General features: G+C 40.4%; 3 protein-coding genes across 3 annotated transcripts; all 3 read left to right on the forward strand.

Annotated features, from left to right (window-relative positions):
- The first annotated feature begins 3,173 nt into the window (after positions 1 to 3,173).
- Positions 3,174 to 14,006, forward strand: LOC135644439 (uncharacterized). Its single transcript, XM_065161993.1, has 12 exons — positions 3,174 to 3,444; positions 3,527 to 3,611; positions 4,556 to 4,607; positions 4,683 to 4,703; positions 4,802 to 4,855; positions 5,730 to 5,780; positions 10,085 to 10,147; positions 10,665 to 10,730; positions 10,885 to 10,923; positions 12,518 to 12,640; positions 12,830 to 12,922; positions 13,652 to 14,006. Exons 1-12 carry the CDS (start codon positions 3,189 to 3,191, stop codon positions 13,832 to 13,834), a joined length of 1,086 nt encoding a protein of 361 aa, XP_065018065.1. The 5' UTR covers positions 3,174 to 3,188; the 3' UTR covers positions 13,835 to 14,006.
- A 461-nt stretch (positions 14,007 to 14,467) lies between these two features.
- Positions 14,468 to 20,884, forward strand: LOC135644440 (uncharacterized). Its single transcript, XM_065161994.1, has 7 exons — positions 14,468 to 14,713; positions 16,259 to 16,472; positions 17,897 to 18,063; positions 18,746 to 18,870; positions 20,096 to 20,159; positions 20,299 to 20,347; positions 20,464 to 20,884. Exons 1-7 carry the CDS (start codon positions 14,504 to 14,506, stop codon positions 20,541 to 20,543), a joined length of 909 nt encoding a protein of 302 aa, XP_065018066.1. The 5' UTR covers positions 14,468 to 14,503; the 3' UTR covers positions 20,544 to 20,884.
- Positions 20,885 to 21,441: 557 nt separating this feature from the next.
- LOC135582973 (actin-related protein 2/3 complex subunit 5A-like) lies at positions 21,442 to 24,430 on the forward strand. Its single transcript, XM_065162098.1, has 4 exons — positions 21,442 to 21,657; positions 21,752 to 21,824; positions 21,910 to 22,010; positions 24,197 to 24,430. The coding sequence occupies exons 1-4, from the start codon at positions 21,563 to 21,565 to the stop codon at positions 24,330 to 24,332; spliced, it is 405 nt and encodes a 134-aa protein (XP_065018170.1). The 5' UTR covers positions 21,442 to 21,562; the 3' UTR covers positions 24,333 to 24,430.
- Positions 24,431 to 24,492: the final 62 nt, after the last annotated feature.

Genomic DNA, 24,492 nt, shown 5'->3' on the forward strand with positions numbered 1-24,492 from the left:
AAAATAGAATGAATTAGTTAGGAGAATACGAAGAATCTATATGTTTCTCGCCTCTAACAAAAAAATGAGCTATCTTAGTTTTATGTTTTATTTGATTGACTCATTAAAGTTTTGATTGTAACGTAGGATAAAATGTTTTTGAGACATCTGAGTCACAAACTCGACTCACATTAAGATAAATCCATTATAGCAGAAGCACAAGGCTATATAAGCTCGAGGTATGTGAGTCGGAAAACTCGACCCACGCTAAGATAAATTCACTACGACATAGGCGAAAGACAACATATGCCTGAGACATGTGGGTTAAGAAAAACTAACTCGCGTCTACGAGTGTCTCCTTCACGCTACAAAGGAGCAAGTTGGCGATAGGGATGTTGGGTGAATTGAACACCGCACTTCGGACCCCTCTAATAGGAGTCCCGAAGCACACTTTAGAGGTGGAGGGATAAATGATAAGAAACATATTGACAACCAATCACCGTTCGACATCTGTCGTCACGTGGATGTTGGGAAATCTAACGACGACATCGTATATGCAGCGGAAGAACATAAAACAAAAATTTTAAATTTTTCAAAAAGGTATTTATCGTCGTACGAGATTGGTGCGTAAAAACCTGCAAAACTTAAATCCACGTGTGAGATATTGCTTTTACCTAGGAATATCATATATTCTTAAATTCCTACAGATCTGTAGGATTGAATGAAGGAGTTCAAGTGTCATCATCTCTAGCGGTGATCCACACAATATGACTGTGACGATGCTCCTCCAATCATTGCCTAAATCTCTACATTTACTATCTGAGGAGGAAAAGGGAAGAGGAGAATAGAAGGTGGCAATTAGGAAGCCTCAGCCTATGGGTCTTTGGTTTCCTCGTATTTATAGAGGCCCCCAATTAACTTAACTCTACTTGGATCTTGCCCTATTTGATACTAGATCTCTATCCAATTATCCAAACCTATTAGATTAGTGAGTCTCTACCTAATAATCTCTTATTAGCTTTTATTGGATCTCACCTATGGGATCCAATAATTCAGAGGCTTATTGGATATCCAATAAGATAGGGGCTCCGGTGGATATCTCATATCTGAGCCTCTACTCGTCGCAATGCCTACTACATGTGTGTGACCCTCTAGGCCCGATATCGAGCTAGCTATGAGTTATACTTGTCAAAACTCCTTCTTGCTTAATGAATTATTATCTCTATAATAATTCACTTGACTCATCGATTACGAACGTACTAGGCCACTACGTCGTAGTCCCCAAATAATACAGAGGAATCTAATTATTTGAACCTATTTGTTCTTAATTACCATGTATTATAGTCTCTCATTCATATAATATCCCAGAGACCGTATATCGGGCATGGTACTGTCAAGCCTATATGATTTCTCTTTGAGTCTCATTCTAATCGGATTCTCCTGGAGAACTCTTTCTCTCTTAATCTTAATGACCTTGGCTAAGGATTTATCTAGGCAAGAACACAGAATATTTCTCTCATGATACCGAGAGTGGATGATCCTCTATTGACACTCAATAACCTTCGTAAGGTTTGTTGTCATTCCCAGAGATCAATTGTATTAGATCTGGAATTTCTAAACCTATAAGTCTGGTATCAAAGAGTGGAGTACTCATACATGATATCCTTGGTATCTCAAGTCTAAGGACCAAATACACTACTAGGATGACATAATCGTTGTTTGACAATGAGGTATAATCAACCATCCAACATTCCGCAAGCGGATCAATAAGTGAACTCATTCTTCAATGAGCACTTGCATTGTATTCCTAGTATCCCAATACGAGCAGCTATAAGACTAGCCATCTCTATCGTATGAACGAGTATACAGTACGCAAGTTTGTTCGGTTATCTCAATATCTCTCTCGAGTAACATATGATCAGGATTATTTAGGGTCTATGTTTAAGAGTGAATCGGTCTCATTATCGTGATCTCATCACGATTTGATTCTCATTGCACAGATCCATGAACACACATACAATATATATATATATATATATATATATATATATATATATATATATATATATATATATATATATATATATATATATATATATAAAGTGAGAGAATATTATAATAATAATAAGCAAAAAGACTACGTGTCAAGTCACATATGTCATCACTCACATGATTGTAGATTGACATAGAAGGAAAGGTCATAGTCATCCTTCACTTGTCTGCTCCCATGGACAATAGTCCAAGGGAAACCGTTCGAGCTTGTCTTCCATTGTCGTCCACATGGACAAAACGTCAAAGGTGGACATTGAGACACTTAAAAGCCATCCTCTCAATGGACCATGTATAAAAGCTGACTCTCGACACTATGTCGAGGGGGTTCTTCCCGAAAAACCCAATAATCACTAAGTCCTCGATGATATTTGAACGTCATAGTGATTGGATTGAGAAACTTCTCTCGACATCAATCTTAATGCAAGCAACGCTTTATGAGCTCGACGCACTCATCTTGGAGCCACCTCGGGGCCACTTTAGAGCCATCCCGGAGCCACTTTAAAACCAACTCGAAGCCACTTTGAACACTCCTATGCTTTTGGGGTTGGATCACATCGGATTGACTTAAACGTCGACGATAATTTCTCCAATCAACTATCCACTTTGATTTATTAGTTTGCGATTTCATACCGAGCGAGGATACGATTTGATCGTCCGATATAAACTTCAATGTACAAAGATGTTTCGATGAATTCAACCATATGATTCAAAAAAATAAATCGTAATCATACCTAAAACAACATCGGTCTGCTTTTGAAGATGTCGAGTAAGGTAGGCGTCAATTATAGTAATCAGCAAAGAATCTTGACAATCAAGTGATGTATCTTATCATTTATTATTGGAAAATCAGAATCTACAACATTTATATCAGAGTTGTGTCAATTATTTATTACACAATCAAATTAACAATCAAACATCAATCACCAAAACTTAAAGGACCCATTAATTTACAACATTTATTTATTTTATCTTTTGTCAATTAAAAAGAAAACTCTTTTTGCAACATTTAAAGTCTTAAGGCCCGTTAGTAAGAATTAATACAGTCGTAACACGTTGCCATCTTTAAATCCTGTGAACCAAATAGATTCGCGCGAGGCGGCCGTTTGCTTCCCCGCGACAGCTTCTTCGGCGCCCAATCCAACGGCCAAAATCGAAGGATGGCGTCCACGCCAACCACCAAAGAGCCTTTTGAAACCAAGAAGCCATCGAAGTCTCAGACGTCAGACGACACCGCCCGTTTCCTTGCCATCCGAAACCCCTTTTCTCGGGGGGAACGGAGAACAAGCAACCCTCATTTCCGAAGAGAAAGTGTCTCAGGGATGGCCTCCGTGCTGCTATACTGGGGCGCTGTCGTCGTCCTCCTCGCCGCCTCCGCTCCTACTTCGTCCTCGATCCCCTTCGTCGTCTTGCACGGTACGTATCATCTGAACCCCGGAGCGTCCCGTTCTTTCTTGTTGAATCTCATCATCGGTGGATCGGCTTCGGTGCTTGTTAGGAATTGGGGATGAGTGTGCCAGTAAGGGGGTCTCGCAGTTTACGCAACTTCTGGGCAATTGGTCTCGCTCCGAGGGATACTGCATGTACGTAAGCCTCTCTTACTATTTGCTTATTTGAGTCAAATTGCTCTCTCTTTACCATCAATTGGTCGAATTGAGATAATGGGGATTGATGGATCTTGTGCAAGTTGGTCACTCATTTAAGTTCAGCAGGAGCTTCATTGAGTGCATGGTTGCAATGACCATAATTTACGCTTTAAGCAGCTTCGTTTTCCTTCCTATTGCTACTCCCCACGTGCTGATTCATTGATTTGCTTTAAATTTTCTTTCATATCGGCAGTGGGAAAGGATCAAATAGCAAAAACTCAATTTAACAGTCTAAAATTTAGTTGTAACTGTGAATTTTAACTTTCTTGCGGAAACATGTCTTTTAATGTCAAGTTTTTTTGTTTTCGAGTCTTATCTTGAAATTTAACACATTGTAGGAGGTTCAGGGCTGATTATGATATGGTTATTGGATGTAAAATTTTCATTTGCACTTTATAGCTGAGCAGATAAATATGGGAGAAGTCTTGATGTCAGATATAGGTTGAGGGTTCGAAATCTCATCCAGCAAACTTTTAGTAGATGACTAAAAAAAAGAGAATTAGGACTAGAAGCAGAAGTCTTGTTCATCATCAAGACAGATGTGACGAAATTAGACCTGTAAAAGGTAGTGTAATGAGTTCTTAAATAGACTACTGTTGGAAATGGATTAGAATTGGAAGATATTATTTGTTCTGCACCTTAATGCTATCCTAGGCTGATCCTGCCATTTTTTACTTGTTAAAGATAATGGTTTTCTAAGGTAGCACTTGATCTATATAATACAAAAATGGAGTCCTTTGGACAAATGTTTCAAGCTACAGGTGAGCTTTAATTCTTATTTTTAACAGATAAGGATTCTCCAATTAACTGGATAAAGACCTTCCTTTGTTTAATAATTCCGTTTTTTCTTTTGTCTGACGTTTTACCATTGTTCTCCTTAGAGAAATTGGAAATGGTGTCTGGGACTCTTGGATTATGCCACTTCAGCAACAGGTCGATTCTTTTCTTCGTAAATATGATCCTTATTATACATTCTAGCTCTAGTTAACACATTTTTGCAATTTACAGGCAGATGTTGTATGTGAGAAGGTGATTAATTTGTTCGGTTGAAGTTCACTAAAGTTGGTTCGTCATAAAAGCCAAGGTGCTTGTCGTTGGGCTCTTTAAATTGCATGCTTTTTTTTCAGGTCAAAGAGATGGGGGAACTTAGATCAGGTTACAACATAGTTGGTCTTTCTCAGGTGATGATAAGTTTTTGTTGTTCTTTTTGGTTCTAGTAGTCATTTTCTAGATACCTGTATGTTCAAAATTATGAATTGTATTATTAAACAAGTTGTATAGCTTATAGTTGCATATTTTAGTTAATTTAGGCCTATTTATTGGTAAATATATGGTGTCATACCATTTCTAAATGAAGCTAGTTACACTTCTTTTGACCCTATTTGTTGCCTATGTTGTAGCTAAAGCAATCAATTACACTTCTTATGACCATAATTGGTATGTTGCCCATCCCACATACCAATTATGGCTTGGACCATTGAGATCAGTATGGTTGGTTTTTTATGCCTTAGCATTAGAACCCCTATATTTGCCTGTTGGCCTCTGTTTGATATTTCCATTGATGGACTATTTTTTTAATTTTTGTGCAAGTTTACTTTCTGAAGCAACAAATGTACTGATTCAATATTCAGATTAGAAGTTGGAATCATGGTTAAAGATTAAAGATACTGTGGTTGTGGCCACCTAGTATTTAGTGAAAAATTTTAACCTGTGTTTAATCTTGAAAATTTAAAATTTATGGGTCATTTTTTCTTTTTGATATTATAAATTTATAATGTCTAGTTCAGAAAATCCTGCATGAAATGCTAATGTGGGCCAATACAAGAAGAAAATCATAGGTGAACAATTCCAATTTATTCTACTTAGAGAGGAATTAGGGTTTGGTTAAATCACTTCTCTGCTAAGATTTTGTTGCTGCAATGACGTTAACTTTATTGAAATCTTTAACTTCTCTTGCATATTTGTTCATTTTTATCCAGATTGTTTCTGTTAGGCAATTAAGATGTGTTTTTGTTTAAAATACTAATCAAGAAGTTTATTGAACTGTTCTTTTAGGGAAACTTAATTGGTCGAGCAGTAGTGGAGTTTTGTGAAGGTGGACCTCCGGTAAGATATCATACTTCTATATGTTCCCCACTTCCAGGATTTGTTCTCTATTTCCTGAACATTTTTATCTTCACTAATATGAAAGCATCGATGCATGAAGCTGCATTATTTGGTCTCACATATTTGACAGTCTTTAGGATTTGAAACAGTGTTTCAGAGATGAAGTTGATATTTCTGTATTTTAGAAATGTATACTTTTATTTTATAATGCTCCAGGTTGTATGACAATTTCAAGCTTCCTGTATGGTCGAACATAGTTATAGAGGCTTATAACTGTTGCAGTGTCATTGACATGGATTGTAGTCGAATTATAGAGGGTCCATGATACAAGAATTGTCATGATGCATTTTCTAATGTGGCATATGTACATACTACATGATATGGACAAAAATGGCAATGTGACACGCCATCCCCCTAAGCAACACATTGCCCGAGGCTCGCCATACCCTGCAGCAGCTCGACCTCCCACGCAACCAAAGGTACAGTCCTGCCCTGCAGACAGCTACATCAGGTAACATCAAACCTCCTCTATAAATACCCCCGAGCCCTTGGCAAAGGGGGGATCACACACTCAACAGACGGAGGTTTCTCCTCCTCCTAAACCCCCTCCACATCTTTCTCTAACTTGATCGTCGGAGGGGTCGGGTCAAGCACCCCGGCCCGACCTGTGTGCAGGTGCGAGACGGTGTCGCCTCTTCCTGGCGCTGTGGCGGAGCTTCTTCCCGACCCGACCTATCGACCCGACCTCTCGAGCTCGGCTGCCGGGAGACCCCGAGGAGCGCCCCCAGAAAGATCCCCGTCATCCGGACCCGAACAAGCCGCGTCGGCCCCGAGGCCACGGCTAAAAAAGTTACTTACCGTAACATAATGGCGCTAGAAGGAGGGCCCGAAATGACGGTACGTTAGCTTTCTCCTTGGTTGCTCCACTGCAGCCGACCTGCACCAGCAGCAGCAGCGACTTCTGGGGTCGGTCTCGGCTTCTCGGCCCCGCGCGTCTCGGCCACTCGGCCCCACGCGCACGGCCAGCCCGCGCGCCTCGCCCCCTCGGTCCCACGCGCGCGGCCAACCCGCGCGCCTGGGCCCCTCGGTCCCACGCGCGCGGCCAACCCGCGCGCCTGGGCCCCTCGGTCCCACGCGCGCGGCCAAACCGCCCGCGTCCCACGCGCGCGGCCAAACCGCCTCCCATGCGCGCGGCCAGCCCGACCGCGCCGAGCGCCTCGGCTCCTCGGCCTCACACGCAGCCAGCAAGCAGCCTCGCTGCCTCGGCCACTCGGCCTCATGCGCAGCCAACACGCTGCCTCGCTGCCTCGGCCACTCGGCCTCATACGCAGCCGGCAAGCTGCACGCTGCCTCGGCCACTCGGCCTCATGCGCAGCCAGCATGCAGCCTCGCTGCCTCGGCCGCTCGGCCCCTTGCGCAGCAAGCACTACGCTGCCTCGGCTCCTCAGCCTCATGCGCAGCAAGTAGCACGCTGCCTTGCTGCCTCGCTGCCTCGGCTCCTCGGCCTCACACGCAGCCAGCAAGCAGCCTCGCTGCCTCGGCCACTCGGCCTCATGTGCAGCAAGCAGCGCGCTGCCTCGGCCCCTCGGCCCCGTGCGCTACGGTAAGTAACTTTTTTAGCCGTGGCCTCGGGGCCAACGCGGCTTGTTCGGGTCCGGATGACGGGGATCTTTCTGGGGGCGCTCCTCGGGGTCTCCCGGCAGCCGAGCTCGGTGGTTCGGGTCGGTAGGTCGGGTCTTCCCGGTGGTTCGGGTCGGGAGGTCGGGTCGGTAGGTCGGGTCGGGAAGAAGCTCCGCCACAGCGCCAGGAAGAGGCGACACCGTCTCGCACCTGCACACAGGTCAGGCCGGGGTGCTCGACCCGACCCCTCCGACGATCAAGTTAGAGAAAGATGTGGAGGGGGTTTAGGAGGAGGAGAAACCTCCGTCTGTTGAGTGTGTGATCCCCCCTTTGCCAAGGGCTCGGGGGTATTTATAGAGGAGGTTTGATGTTACCTGATGTAGCTGTCTGCAGGGCAGGACTGTACCTTTGGTTGCGTGGGAGGTCGAGCTACTGCAGGGTATGGCGAGCCTCGGGCAATGTGTTGCTCAGGGGGATGGCGTGTCACATTGCCATTTTTGTCCATATCATATGCCCCCCCCCCCCGAAAGGAGCTATGCGTCGGTTTTTGCATGCAGGGAGTCCGATGCATGGCTTCTTACTTCAAGTCGGTTGTTCCTGCGGATCCGAGGGGCATGACGCAGACGGGTCGGTCGCGCGAACGCGTCTCGAGCAGCACGAGGCCGAGGTGCGCAATTCAGTCAAGAAGCCCAGCAGAGTTGTACTCGGGAGAAATGAAGCCGATGAGGGTCGAGGAGCACTGCGCAGGCGAGCTGGGTGGCGTAAAGCCGAAGAGCCGAGGAGCACGACGCAGGCGGGCAGGCCGCGCAGGCGTGGTCTCGAGTGGCGTAAAGCCAAGGGCCGAGGAGCACAACGCAGGCGGGGTGACCGCGCAGGTGTGGTCTCGGGTAGGCTGTGGCCGAGGTGTTCGGCGCGGGCAGGCTGGTCGCGCGCGTGGGACCGAGGGGTCGAGGCGCTTGTGGCCGAGCCACGCGCATGGCCGAGGAGCCGAGACGCGCGGGCTGGTCGCGCGCGAGGGACCGAGGGGCCGAGGCGCGCGGGATGGCGGCGCGCGTGGGGCCGAGTGGCCGAGACGCTCGGCGCTGTCGGGCTGGCCGCGCGCATGGGAGGCGGTTTGGCCGCGCGCGTGGGACGCGGGCGGTTTGGCCGCGCGTGAGGCGCGCGGGTTAGCCGCGCGCGTGGGACCGATGGGCCCAGGCGCGCGGGTTGGCCGCGCACGTGGGGCCGAGTGGCCGAGACGCTCGGCGCGGTCGGGCTGGCCGCGCGCATGGGGCGCGGGCGGTTTGGCCGCGCGCGTGGGACGCGGGCGGTTTGGCCGCGCGTGAGGCGCGCGGGTTGGCCGCGCGTGAGGCGTGGGTTGGCCGCGCGCGTGGGGCCGAGTGGCCGAGACGCTCGGCGCGGTCGGGCTGGCCGCGCGCATGGGAGGCGGTTTGGCCGCGCGCGTGGGACCGAGGGGGCGAGGCGCGCGGGCTGGCCGTGCGCGTGGGGCCGAGTGGCCGAGACGCGCGGGGCCGAGAAGCCGAGACCGACCCCAGAAGTCGCTGCTGCTGCTGGTGCAGGTCGGCTGCAGTGGAGCAACCAAGGAGAAAGCTAACGTACCGTCATTTCGGGCCCTCCTTCTAGCGCCATTATGTTACGGTAAGTAACTTTTTTAGCCGTGGCCTCGGGGCCGACGCGGCTTGTTCGGGTCCGGATGACGGGGATCTTTCTGGGGGCGCTCCTCGGGGTCTCCCGACAGCCGAGCTCGGTGGGGGTCGGTAGGTCGGGTCTTCCCGGTGGTTCGGGTCGGGAGGTCGGGTCGGGAAGAAGCTCCGCCACAGCGCCAGGAAGAGGCGACACCGTCTCGCACCTGCACACAGGTCGGGCCGGGGTGCTCGACCCGACCCCTCCGACGATCAAGTTAGAGAAAGATGTGGAGGGGGTTTAGGAGGAGGAGAAACCTCCGTCTGTTGAGTGTGTGATCCCCCCTTTGCCAAGGGCTCGGGGGTATTTATAGAGGAGGTTTGATGTTACCTGATGTAGCTGTCTGCAGGGCAGGACTGTACCTTTGGTTGCGTGGGAGGTCGAGCTGCTGCAGGGTATGGCGAGCCTCGGGCAATGTGTTGCTCAGGGGGATGGCGTGTCACATTGCCATTTTTGTCCATATCACTACATAGTACATAACTACATATAACAGCCTTTCTTTAGAAACATTTAAAAGTAAAGGTCAGTCAGATACTTGATAAATTGGTTGTTATGATACATCTTTCTAGGTTAAAAATATGTTCTATGAAGTTATTTAAGTCAATCCTGATGAGCAACTTTATACTGAGCTTATGACAATGTTAATGGTTTCCACCAGGGTTAATATCTCATAGAGAACAGAATGTAAGGAGTATCACTTCTTGAAGAAGGGCAGGTTGACCATTGTTCTTTAATGTACTGCATTAGTGTGATATATACTTTGCAGACATGCTAGGGCTTATAACTTCAATTAATTTAAGCATTTTCTTGATTGATTTTATCTTTATTCAACATACTTAATATTGTGAACATAAGCATCCCTAGCAAGAACTGATTTTTTAAACTTATATGCTTTTATTGATTTTCATTACACAATTTTATTATGCTTTCCATGCCATTTGTTATTAAGAACACATCACACTTGCTTTATGTGACTATATCTATTAAGGCTCTTGTAACAGGTTAAGAATTTCATCTCACTAGGGGGCCCTCATGCTGGTATCGCCTCTGTTCCATTATGTGGTGTAAGTGCTCTGGAAGTGGCTCTATCTTGTTTATTCTTCCATATTTGTCCCACGTACTTTACTTTTTGTCTACGATTAAGGCTATTTATGTAAGATGTCCACTTAGGGGCTTTTCACATTAAATAAGAGGCAACTTTGCCTATGATCTCATTGGAGTCAGCCATTACTTTTTGTAATATAGATTATGGCTTTCATCTTTCTGTTGAATTGTTTCTTCTTTCTGTATGTAGTCAAATAATATTAGACTGTTATTATGATGTGGTTACATGAGTTTTGTAATAAACTTTTCCTGATTTAGACTTGTACTTTTGGTTCCTTGTATATGAATATCCATTTAAAATTTTCATATGATTGGCTGACTTTAGAATAGTTAGAAGAGTATGATCATGGTTTCTTCATGTGTACTGCTTGAATGTTAGATTCTCAATGGTTTATCTCCAAACACTAAATGTTTCACAGAAATTGTTACATTTTGTAATTATGACTATATTCTTCCAATGTTGTTTCTTTCTTGCAGTCAGGGATCCTATGCAAACTTGTGGATAACCTCATCAAATTACAAATCTATTCAGATTATGTGCAGGTTTGTTTGCACTACATATTAGTATGCTGTAGCATGAAACAAATATCTAACTTCTTTGGAATTCTTCTATTTAAGCACTTTGAAATGAAATGTTTGTGTTAAACCAACCATGACTACTATTTGGCACTTCTGACTTAAGATTGTTCCATCACAGGCCCACTTGGCTCCTAGCGGTTACCTCAAGATCCCAAATGTGAGTATTGCAGTTGAATTTGAATGGTCAACTTTGTCTTCTCATCTAAACTATTTTTATTGTTGTTTTTGATATGTAGTTATATTGCTCCTAATCACTTGGAACTTCCGAGAGTTAATGTGCAGCAAGCAGACAATTGTCACTCAAACTCATTAACTGACTAATTCCCTTACTTTATTTCACACATCTTATTTTATTAGGAAAGGCTTATTAGCCAACTAATGCACCTATGCTCGTCTAGTGAAAATTACATCCCACTGCTTAGTTATTTTAGGAAGTCAATCTTAAAACATCGTAGCTATGCTTTTTCTTTGTCCTAGAGCTTCTAGAATAATTGTTACTTAATCTACTGTACCAATGTATTTTGTATTGCAAGAGGCTGGTTGTCTGTGATCAGCAAGATCAGTAATCATCGTATATACCATGATATCACTTCTTCGCTATATTGCTGAAACATCAGAGTTTTCCTGCTGACATGTCGTATTATGTGAAGGGTTCTCTTGTGTCCAGTCAATGAAGGCGGCTTGCCAACTGATATGGTCCAGCATGTTTTGTTGTTCACCTACTTTAGGACTTGGATTTACCTAGACAATCCTTTAAAACCTTTAATGGAGTTTGGGCATAGGAAATGTCTCCTCACCTTAAGGCCTTTGGTAAGATTACTATTGTTTTCTATTTGGATAGGAGCCTGAGGCTGGGGAAAACACTTTTAAAAGGATATGTAAAAGGAAACATTCCATCATAAAGTGGTATATGCAGTATCCAGAATGTTCTGCTGGTGAACAGTGCTGCAGATACTGTATTTTCTCAAATTCTTGGGAATCATAATCAAAATCCCACCCGCAAGTTAGCATTTCAAAGCCTCTGAAAAGGCAGAATTTTCTTAGCTAGAATGTGAATTGAAATGTGATCTTCTTTTGGCAAACACTATAAAATCATAATTGTTCAATCTGATCTCAATTCTATAATTGAACTCGTTGATAAAATCATCATCTGGTAATAAGCATATAGAATAATAGCTCAATAGAATACTGTTCTGGCTGGTTGCTATCTACGGTAGAAGTAATGCACTTATTAAATAAATCCTAAAAATAACTTTATAATATACATTTCTCCCCCTTTAGTTAAGAACTTCGAAAATAATATACTTATCGCTATGTTATACGCTCTGTGTTATTGGTGGATCTGGGTTTCATCTCAATTGTCTATTCTACAAGACCAGCATAACTTTTGTTCCCTGTGCATGAAGTTCTTTTCATTTAATAAATTAATACTATTAAATAAGATTGCAAAATTAAACTTCAGTTTGTAAAATTATCACATGAACACAGTAGGCATGAATTTCTAGATATCTATAGCATGGAGTTTAGGAAAGGATCATTCTTATGGACTGATTGTGTATTGTGTATCACCATACTGTTACCATGCACATGATATAGTCAAAGATGATTTACATACGACATCAATCAGATATTTTTTAGTGTTTGCAGTGACAAGTTCATTTTCTATCCTGCTGTTTTTATTTTCTATATTAAATGTTGCAATTTACTTGATTATGCTTTTCACTTCTAATGCTCGCTCTCAATTCTTTTAGGACATCCCTGGCTATATGGAAGGATGCATGTTCTTACCAAAGCTTAACAATGAAGATCCTAGCAAAAGAAATGCTACTTACAAAGAAAGATTAAGTAGCTTACAGAATTTGGTGCTTATCATGGTTAGTTCGGAAAGCTTTTTTTTTTTTTCTTGTTTGATTGGTAAATAAAGAATCGTAATTACCAGTACATTTTAGGATATAACAGATGAAATACTTATTTCTTTTGACATTATAATCTCCTGTATCAACATCACATTCTGTAATGTGGGTAGAAGTTTCTTATATTTATGATTCCTACCCGCTGGACAGTTTGAGCACGACACAGTTTTGGTTCCTCGGGAGACATCTTGGTTTGGATACTATCCAGATGACAACTTTAACCCAATTTTGCCTCCAAATCAGGTGAAGATTTTATCACTATTGAATGTCTTTAATATCACTTGATCAATCATGTTTCTACATCTAATTTTGTTTGAAATAAAAACTATCCATATTTAAGCGAATCTTCTATGATACACTACATGTTTTGACTTCATTCACTCCCAATTATTGTCTATGCACTTGTCAACATTCCTTACATGTTAACTTTATTTTTTGTTGCATAGAGTGTAAGTACTGCTACAGACTTGTGGATGATTCAACTCTTGATGCTTTCTCTGCAGAAGGCGGTTAATATGTGGAATACTACTGTCACATGCTTGGAACACAGTTCATAAGTTTCTATCTTTTTGCAATCTCTATTTAGAGGATTGCAGTCATCATATAGTATCAAGCAGGTTTTACAGTTCATCTAAATGTAATCTGCAGAAGCATTGGGTAGACATATCATTAAAATGAAGTATCATGGTCAATAAAAAGTATGGCACGGTTGGGTTTTCAAGCTAACCATGCAAATTGATGACTTTTTAGAAATTGATGAGTTGAATTTTTGGTGCATCATGATGATCCAGATTTGTAAAGCCAGTTACACTGCAATTTTCTGTAAAACCAGATGATCCAGAAAATTAGTACATCATTAGACATACCGTCACCGATAACAAAATTCTATTTGAACAAACCAAACTTTATTTAGCTACATTCTTTTCCTTCTTTGATGATTTCATTGCTTATTATGAAGAATTGACATTGCAGACCACTCTCTACACTGAAGACTGGATCGGTCTGAAAACATTGGACGATGCGGGACGAGTCAAATATATCAGCGTCAAAGGAAACCATATCAAAATCTCTCAAAGTGATATGAGAAAACATATTGTGCCATACCTGGAGGAGAACCCAGAGAAGTTCTTGCAAAAACTTCCTATGAAAGAATAGTTCTCATCAGTCTGATCCAAGTCTTATTCTTTTGTCCCCTACTTAAAGGGCAAACAGATGCAAATTTATTGATTGAATCTTCCTACATTATCTATGTTTTAGTGACAACAGCTACTGTCTAAATGGCCATTTGACATTCTCATTAAAAAAAAATAGATTTTTTTATATTATTTATTTTCATGTGTTATATCGAACTGAATAAAAAAGCTGATAATACTTATTAGTTGCATTACCAAATTCTCAGAATATACTGATGCAGGTTGTAATGTCTTCGAAGCATCGACTTTGTTGGTAGAGAATTCAACTAAATTTGCTTGGTTATTTGAGTATCTGAATTTTAAGTACTCGAATCCAACTCGATTAACTATTTTTCTCATGATTAAATGATATTTGAATCCCATTTCCTAAATATTATATGAGTTTATAGTAGCCATGTTGATGATAGTTTTTTAAAGATAAAAAGTATTGTGGATTTTATGAGCGTCATGTTCATTAACTCCGAACCCTCAAATAATTGTGGATCGTCCGATCGCCGCGTGCACCGCATCGCCACCCTTCATCATGATGTGTGATGGTGTGATTCGTTTCCGCTCCCTTGGAACCTTTTCTTTTTATTTTGTGCCCTTTCTTCCATTCATTTCCGTGACTGTGTTTTAGATCTTCGCGACGATGTTGGCGAGATGGGGAAGGGCCGCTTCCCAACTCGCTGCCGCTGCTGAATTAACGCGTAGGGTGGCCGCTCCGCGTGCCGCTTACCTCTCCGATCGGAGCTACTCCAAGGTCGGTACAGACGCCGCCGCCGCTGCCGCCGCCACCGTGACCGCTCCCTCGAATCCGGCCGTGTCTTCGCCCTCGAAGCTCCCCCTGAACAAACCAGAGGTAATCGAATGGAATCATGAAGCCCATCGCCTAATATTGATTGTTTTCTTCGATGTTGTACTCGTGTAGGAAGACTTCGGTACTGGAAAGACACCAATTTTCAAGGAGACGAGTACAAGATATCATCATGAGTGTTGTTTAGTCCTGAAAATGAAGCTATAGGTCTTAGAAAACAAATGAATCCTAAGTTTCTCAACGTCCCCATCCTATGTTGTCTTGTTGCAGCTTCACAACATATCTTAGTGAGCATAAAAGAATTGTTACTGTGGCATGGTTATGCGGAATGTTATCATAAATTGGAGTTCTTGCAAATATATATTGAGCGGAAAAATGGAAGTCATCCACCATCTCGTGTTTCATGTGTCATTCAAATCTAGTATTAGTTGGTAGGGTGGTTCGAAGAATTGTGCTTCTAATGAAATTATTAAACCATTGGAAACATATCTCCTCTTTCTAGTGATGATGCTGATACAAATTGTGTGAACCCTTACACCTACCTGTACCAAATAATATGGATAATAGGTGGTTCCAGTTGTGTTGTTTTCATAAACAATTTTAATGTAGACTAAATTGATAGAATATACTGGTGAAGTTAGTATCAAGACTGTACTATTTCAATGTGATCTAGTTTCCATTTTCTTTTCTATTTTTTGGCAATTAACAAATGAAGAGTGATATGAGACATTCTCAGTTGTCATATTTCACCTCAACATTGTACCATTTTGACTTGCTAGCGGTGATGTCTAAACAATCATGTTTTGAGTTTGACATAATGAACACTTAGAACAGCCAAGATTATGGTTGGGATAGTTATGCAAAATTTGTGTCCATGACAGTCCTTGCATGTGACAAGCTCATGAGATGATTTATTATATAAAGAGGACTGACTTTTTCTTAAATGGGTTCTGTATGAATAGAATTGCTTAAATGATTAGTTGCCCATCGTCTCACAACAAGTCACTTAACTGAAAACTATAGTATTATATCTTCCTTGTGATGTCATGAGAGACATTGTTTCTGTCTTTGTACTCCTGCTACATCTTTTATTCCAAAAGTTTGAACAAATTTAGTTGCAAATCAACATAATGACTCTTGGCTCTTTGTTGTTGCATGACAGGATCCACGAATTGCATATCATAACAAGTCACATGATTTCATGTATGTCTACCGAAAATTTCACGTCTTTGCAGAACTACCTGTGGCTGCTAAACTAAATTGTAGTGTTATGCAGTTGTGCTAGCACCACACTCATCCTGATACTAATTTTTCCTAGCTCAATGTTAAAATAAAGGTTGAAACCTTATCCTGCTGCTAAGTGTCAAGATCTATTTTGAAATCATGAATTTTCACACCAAATGTGCTTTTCTCTTTGTGACCCTGTATGACTGTACCATAAAATAGGTTTCAAAGTTACATAAGTTGATTTTCTCCTGTTATTACGCTAGTTCTTTGGCTATAAACTTTGGAGTTATTTTTTCCATTTCAAAAGAACAATATCCTCTGAGTTTTCTTGTTTTGGTACTGAAAGCTAACATTTTTGGACAGGTTAGACTAAATGTTATGTTTTGGTCCAAGGCATGCTCATTGGCTTTGCCACCCAACTCTCCTCTGAGAATAGAAGAACCTCACTATGAGGGCATCAAGCGTCTAATCCTGAAGTTATTGTTGTTCTATAGCAAACAAAGCAAATCCATTAGAGGAGCAAATGTAGTTTATCGGCGCATCATTTCCCAGGTCGACAAGCCTGCTATTTATGATGGTGTGCCTTCTTCATTTTCTTTCTTTGCATATTGATTTTGCTTTTACTACTCTGACATGGTCAAATACATACGCCTTTTATTATTATTATTTTTGAAATTGAAAATTTTGAGCACACACATTCTGTGCCTAATATGCTTTTCTTCCTATTACATGCAATCATTTTACATTTCATTATTTCATGTTTGGATTACATAACATAGTATGTTATTTTACATATTGTACATATTGCTAAGGATTGATACAGAACGTAATATGTTATTCTATATATTGTACATATTGCTATGAGTTGCATAAAGCTTGAGCACAGTATTGTTAGAGAAGCTTAAATAAATAAATCCTTGCTTGCTAGAGTAAAACTAGATTGCAAGATTAGTTTTATTCTCAATACCATTATTTGTGCTATATTATGTGTTATTGTGCAAGTCATATTGTATTATTGCTAGTCATATTGTATTATTGCTACTTGGTTCCTTGTTTTAATTATTTGTATTGTACTATTATATTGTACTAATATATAGAGTTGACCCATGCATATATCTTTAACATGAGAGTTATTTCAGAAGAGATTCTGTTGTTCATATTTCCTTATATCCATACTCCATCTCTTATTGGCCAAGATGACATTAATTCACATTGCTGTGCTACGGTGACATGGGTACTCAATTTGTCGTGTCATTGTAAAGATGGGTCAAACATCGAATACATATTACAAGAGTTAGTACGTGGGAGAAAATCAATCTGATTCTGGTGGGGTCTCATACTGATCATAAAGTTTAACGATTCAAATGAAGTACTTGAAAGTTCAATTTAAAAATTAGAATTTGAACTTTACACAAAACAAGCAAAAATATCATGTAATCTCTTGTGTAGCAGAGCTACTATTGATGTTAGTTTGATCAAATACTTTTTTCACTTTTTTCAAGCGAGTGCAGCTTTTGACATTTTGTTTCCTTTGATGATTTGAAACATCAGCTACACTAGCCATGATTTTACATACAACTAGAAAGAGAAGTGTTTTCTTTAGCTCTCGCTAACTTGATTTTTCCTTTTGGAATCTTGGGACAGTCAAATTTTCTACTTCACAAAATAGTGATTCCCGAATCTTACGAGTTATGTGCAATGTTGTCATAGAGGCATGTCATGGTATTTAGTTCCTATTGTTGTCTAATGCTTAACCTTTGTTTCTATCACTTCTGAACTAGCTTTTTTTTTAATGACTTTTCCATCTTCATGTGTTGGCTGAAAACTTGGCTAGGTAGTCTTTCTTAGGTAACATTATGTAATGGGCTCATGTATCACAAAAATCAGTCCTTGGCCTTGAGAACACATCTAAAACTATATTTTCACTACTTGAAATTCATGTAGTTTTTCTTGGACCAACACTTGATGGCCTAATTAAACATTTTGTATCCATTTATGCAGTATTTCAGTTGGAGAAAACATTTAAAACTACATTTTCGTTGCTTGTACTTCATATGTGGCTCTTCTTACGCCGCTTGAAGGAAGATGGAAAGGAAGGAGTTGAATTTGGGCAATACTTGTATGAGATTTATAATCATGATTTGGAGTTGAGAGTGTCCAAGGCTGGGGTTAGTAGTTTCCTTTATGATTTTCTGTATCTCAATCAATTGCATTACATCTTTTTGACATAATTTTGTTGTGTATCGAATTGTCAAATGCATATTTTGATTTAATGTAAACTTGTATGTCTAGATTATTCTGTCAGCACCAAGGTATGCAGTGTCTTAACATTGTCAAACTGCTTCAGTAAAACTCAACAAGAACCTACATTTGTGTGGACTTGGAAAAGAAGCTTAAACCAGTTAAATTTGAATCAATAAAAGAAACATCAACATATTTTTTACTGTGGTTGTTCATTAGCTTCAAAATTGTTATCTATGCTCCAAACCATTGTAGTAAACTAGTAATTGCTAATAAGGAAAAGGCTGGCAGTTTGTAAGAGAGGTACTGTCCCTTGATCTTTGGAACTCCTGCAACACTGAATGTAACCACTGAAATTTTAGTTCTCACTTTCGTTAGCAATAACTAAGACAAGTGTGATCTCCATTCACTAAACTAAATGATTTTTTTTGTCTGCCTTATTTCTGAAAAGCACAATCTACTTTTTTTACAAAATTATATTTTACAGAAAAATATATTAATTAAATACATGACTCTGATTGTCACTGTGATCATGCTTCTGAGTATCTCCAAGAACCATCTGATATTACAATTTACAGTGGATTGTTTTGTCTTGCGGCTGGATTGCAGGTTAACTTGTTATTGACAAAATGGATGAAGGATCTAGAGAAGATATTCTATGGCAATATTGTTGCATATGACACTGCCATGACCCCAGAAGCTAAACATGATGACCTTGCAAATGTAATATGGAGGTAACATGTTCCTCTGACCCATTTCTAAATCTTCTTGTCATGAGGGAATTTACTTGCATTGGCATGCCCACATGTTGGTTGGTTGGTATGTGCCCACATCTAAAGAGAATTAATTACTCATCAGGACTATCAACAAGATAAGTTGATATAGGGATATGGCTGCTGATGTTCTGTTATCATGGTACATGCTGGTTGTCATGATTGAGATGTGTATGACTATTAGTTCCAGAATTTATCTTGAGAGGTTGGAATACTATTAAACCAATGCAAAAACGAGTAACAGGTATTGGATTAGAGCTTTCCACAATTTCATGTAATGAAAATTGTGGAACATCATCAATCAATGTCCTAAATATTTTATTATTCCTTGTACTTAAACTAGAATATGTTCGAAGTGCAATGAGATGAGTTCAAACCAATGATCACCATTTTGGATTCCGGACCCATTTCAGAGATCTATCGGACTAGTATATACTGGCCAGTACTAATGTACCATGTAACAGTACACCGATATGTACCAGTGTTTCGAAGGGGAAGAAAAAGGAGAAGAGAAATGAAAAGGAAGAGAGAAGGAAGAAGGAAGAAGAGCAAGCAGCAAAGGAGGAAGAAGCGGAAGTAGAGAAGGAAGAAGAAAGAAGAAGAGGAGGTGAAAAGGTGAGCGCGTACCTTGGAAGAAGGAATGCGGCGGCGAAGCGATAGTGATGACAGCAGCGTTGAATGCACGAGAAGAGGGCTCGTGTTCGCGAGCCCTAATTTCTATTTTAGGATTTTTTTAATGCCAAGTTGGATGGGGCCCATTGCTATTTTTGATTTTTTTAATTATTTTAATTGAACTGGACATGGCCACTAGAAACGGGGATGATCTGCATAACGGCCCATGCCCGAACCGGTACATACCGCCTGTTTTGTACCATTTCGGGTGGAACCGCAATCCTTGATTCAAACTATGGATACTGTAGATAAGAGCAAGAACTAACAAGACTTGGTTGGAAACTGTAAAGGATGTGATGTCACTTGGATTATCTATCAACCTTGTTCTCAACAGAGCTCAATGACCCGAAAGGATCCACATAATACTATTTCACTTGGAAACTGTAAATTGTTTTTTATCTGCACAATTTGTTAGACTTGTTTGGTCTTTCAGTGCTAGTTTCAATACATGCAGTACTCTGACAATTTCTTGTCCAGCAATTTGGTAATGAAGCTGGTGCAACTACTGTTTCAGGAATATTTTCTCCGAAGATGGTTCTGGGTTATCAAATGATGCTGCTGCTACTGCTGCTGTCCAGGCATATTCTCTATTTATTACTTTTAACTGACTATAACATGACATGTGCAACATGGAAAAGCTTCCCATCCTGAACTATGATAAATTTATGTTAGTAACTTCCCACTGGAATGAATTTTGCCATATTTTTGTGATTTCAGGCCATGGCTCGATATACTCGCAGGGAATCTACCTGTCTTTTATTGACAGGTTAAATTACTTCTGCTACATATCATCATAACTTTGCTTAAGCTTAGCCTTTATCACAAATATTTGTTGATAATGATTATTTTCTAATCTCCCTGCAAATTAACTCTGATGTTCAGACAAGGAGGCTATATTCTCTGGCAACTTCATGTTTACCTCATTGGAGAACAAGCCTAACCCTGGGAAGATAACAAATTGAGCCTAATGTTCCACAGTAAGGCGACAAATGAAATCTTCTGGATTAAAGAAGTTAATCATGCAAATATGATGAATTAAGAATGTTTATGGCTCTACACTGTTTTTGTCAAATGAAAACTCATTTTTTAGTCTATTGATGGATGCATCCCAACTCAACAAGGAACAACACATTTCTGTATTGTTGAGTTTTCTGCAAATGGAATGATTTGTAATAGTGGACAGCCCTTTCAACTTGTTGAAAAAACTGAGATCTACACGCCTTTTTTGTTGTTGTTAAATCTCAGTTGAATGTTTGGTTTTATGTGTTTCTTCACTTCATTGGCATGTTCTTTGATAGACTTATATGGTGTCCTTGATGTCAACTGAATGTTCTGGTTCTGGAAATGTGTGTATGGTTTGGTCCAGTACTGAGATCAATTGCATGCAAAGGTAAAACAATCAGATGACTGCAGTGATCTAAGCAATCAATAGCCAAAAGATCCAATCTGCTCAACCTATATATGTTACTAATTTTTTTATAAATAGTGCATACTTCAAAATATTTTTTTATATCTATATATAATTTTTTTACATGTGAAAAATTATCAGAGAATGGTTGCTTTTATATTTCTGGTTTCTTATTGGTATTTTGTAATATAATTATATTATTACAGTTACTTTTACAATTTTTATAATATTTTTTTTATTTTTATTTAAGTTATTTACAAAATTATTAAATTCAATATCATTTTTCATTTGCATTTTGTCTAATTAATAGTAATGATTTTATCTGGCTTCTCAATTTGGACATATATCAGACATGATAACCCACTATCCAACTTCAACCCCAACCCGGATTCGGATCCGACCCGATACTGAAAGGATTCTATACCACTTGACCTGGGTCGAGATACCAAGATGACCGGTAGCCCGGTCCAATACCGGACCGGTCCGATCCTGACAACTGATCCCCCTTCTGTCGGCTATAAAGCTAGCGGTGGAGGCCGAGGCGGAGACGGCGACGGACGGTGGCGGTGACCAATGGCGACGGTGGGCTTTCTGGAGGACGAGAACCTCGAGGCGATCATCACCCGGATCGAGCACAAGTCCCGCAAGATCGAAAGCTTGCTTAAGCAGTGAGTTCGAATCGAATCCTAACCCCGATTCCAGCTGAATCTACAAAGATCCAGTCTTTCCTCGGAGGCCCTAATGCTGAACCCCTAATGACAGATCTAAGCCGGTGGAGGCTCTGAAGACGGCGTTGGAGGGTTCACTCTTGAAAACCAAAGATGAGAGGTGCAAGGTTAGTTGGGATCGAATTCCTCGCCGCTTCGAGTGTTTAAATTTTGATTTTTAGGTGAAGAATTATAGCTCTTTTGGGGCTGTAGTCGGCGAATTGGATAGTGGTGCATCGGGCGATCATGGCTATCAAGGATGTGGATGCGATGTTCTCTTCCTTGGATCCCGAGTATTACGACATTCTCATGAAGTAAGACAAATCAATCTTTTCTTTCCCAGTTTCTGTTGTATTTATGATTTGTTCTGCGATGTTGTTCGTTATCATTATCACATGGATTTGATGTTTTAGCAGCATCTTTTTCAAACTATTCGGATATAGCTTGATATTTCCGCAATTTTTTTGCGTTCGCTTTGTCTTCCTTTGGAATGTTAAAGGTACCATGACTAGTGGGAAACTTGGAAATCAAGAATATAGAAAGATGCGCAATGTTGACTTGATCTAATTGCAGAGTTAGCTTATACCAAGTTTAGACTGGATGAAAATATACTTTCTGAAGCAGTTGATATCGGGATAATGGGGAAGGCAATGGCTTTATGCGACAAGAGGATATCCTTAAACCTATCCATGCTAGCCTTTAAATGGATTGGGATAGTTACTCTAAGATTTTTTGCATGACTAATGGACCTTGATTATAATGAATTGGCAAATTCCTTTATTTAAAATATTTTGGCATTATTTGTTTCTTTTGATGTTGAAGGTTGATTGCCAAAACTAATTTCTAGCTTTTGTTTCTCAACATAAATTTCTGAAAATGACACTTTTGTTCATAACATGTCCATAATTTAAGAAATGGTCAAGTTGTAGATGAATTTTGACATTAATTACAGCCTGATGGTTTCTTAATAAACATGTGACTGGATGCTTTATGATGCACACTTTTGTTTACATCATAGAGGACCGAAGCATTAAATTATTTTGGTTGTGATTCTTAATAAAAGTGCTGTATCCTGGCCACTAGACTAGATCCTAGCGAGTGTTATGGTTAAGGGTACATTGCATTGAGGGACTTATAATCTACTGTGATATAGTTATAAAGACAAACTCCTGGGTGCAATGAGTTCTGTGAAAGTGAACTACTGGGCACATTTTGGCTGAATATTCACTGAATGAAATGCCAATTACAAATAGTGGTTGCTTGTAGCTCATTTTGAAATGGTTCTTGATGTTTGGTGGGTTAAAGATGCATATTATGCTGGCGTAAGAGATTTGGAGCATAATCACGAGCAGTGCTTATCTTTATGTCGATGCTACACATGAAGGTTGACTCATATAAGAGACTAATAAATGTTTTATGTCGGAATGTAGTCCCTGTAAGAATATTTCTCATGTTGTGTTCTTGCTATCAAGTATGTCGGGGTGCCCAATTTGAACTGTGGTGAGGATTGCAATATCTGTAAAATTTGTAACTGTATGAGAATACTATTGAGCTATGGGTCAAGTAGACTCAAACTAGTTGTTTTAGATTTTGCTCTATCCCCACAAACATGTTTTCTTATATTATGATCCAGAGACCTAGCGTGGTCATAATTTACAACAGAGCTGCAAAAGTATGGATATACACATGGAGTAGGTAGTGAATACCCAATATGGAGTCTTGGAGTAGTTAAATAGATTTTGGGTGCAAATTTGTGATAAAATGTTCCCAACTATGCAAAGGTCTCTAATACAAAGGGAAGAAAGTTGGTTAAGAGTTTTATCTTGGTTTCAAGGATGAATTGGTTCATATAGTCTTTTCTAGAGACAAAATGCTACTTAATTCCAAGATAGTTGTGATCTATATATAAATATAATTTTTATGCTTGGTTAATATGATGTTAAGCATGAGCTTTAAGTAAGTTTAAGATCTTATTATTTCTACATTGATTTGTAGGAATGTATGTTCGGATATTTCTCAACAAATGAATTTATATTCTTAGTTAAATGTTTCTTCACAGAAAACATGCATGATGAGTGTTATTCAAGGGTTGTGACAATCCTCTGTAGTTTTGGAAGTAATTTGTTTTGACCATTTCAATGGTTTGTGTCCCAGTGACACAGTGACTAAGATTGAAGTCATGGAGAGTCTCCTCCTCTCCAGTTGTGTTAATGGGAGCCTGATTCATTGGGTTATTCTACTATTTTTCTCAACTTAATCTGATAGGTAGTAGCTTAGACATAACGAGTCTTTTAAGCATATGATCCAAAATGCTCTTATTGTCATTATCTAAACTGCATGGAGGATGTTCACAATGAGTCTCCAATACATTGGTGTTCTTCCAAATAGTACTCGACTAGTCCTATCATCTTCCACATAGAGCAGCTCATCTTCTGATACCAAATTCTGATGCCATCTCTTGTAATTTGTTGGCTGCTCACAGACATACTAAAACATGCAGGTATTTATATAGAGGCTTAGCAACTGGAGATCGACCTACTTGTGACCAGTGCCTCAAGATCCATGAGAAGCTGACAGAGAAAGCAGGGTTGGGTTGTATTCTTCGCTCCTTAGCTGACACCATTAATACTGTGTAAGCTTCACACAAAAGCAGCAACCTTGTTCTTGTGACACTTCTTCACTTACCACAAATGCGTGACATTAGCAAAGTGCTGTATTGAGTTCGTTTCCGACAGAGCTCCATGTGTTGGCTTCATCATATCTTCATGCTATTTTAGTTGATTCATAACCAAGTTG

The sequence above is a fragment of the Musa acuminata genome, chromosome BXJ3-8, assembly GCF_036884655.1.
Source record: "Musa acuminata AAA Group cultivar baxijiao chromosome BXJ3-8, Cavendish_Baxijiao_AAA, whole genome shotgun sequence".
Taxonomy (NCBI): Eukaryota; Viridiplantae; Streptophyta; class Magnoliopsida; order Zingiberales; family Musaceae; genus Musa; species Musa acuminata.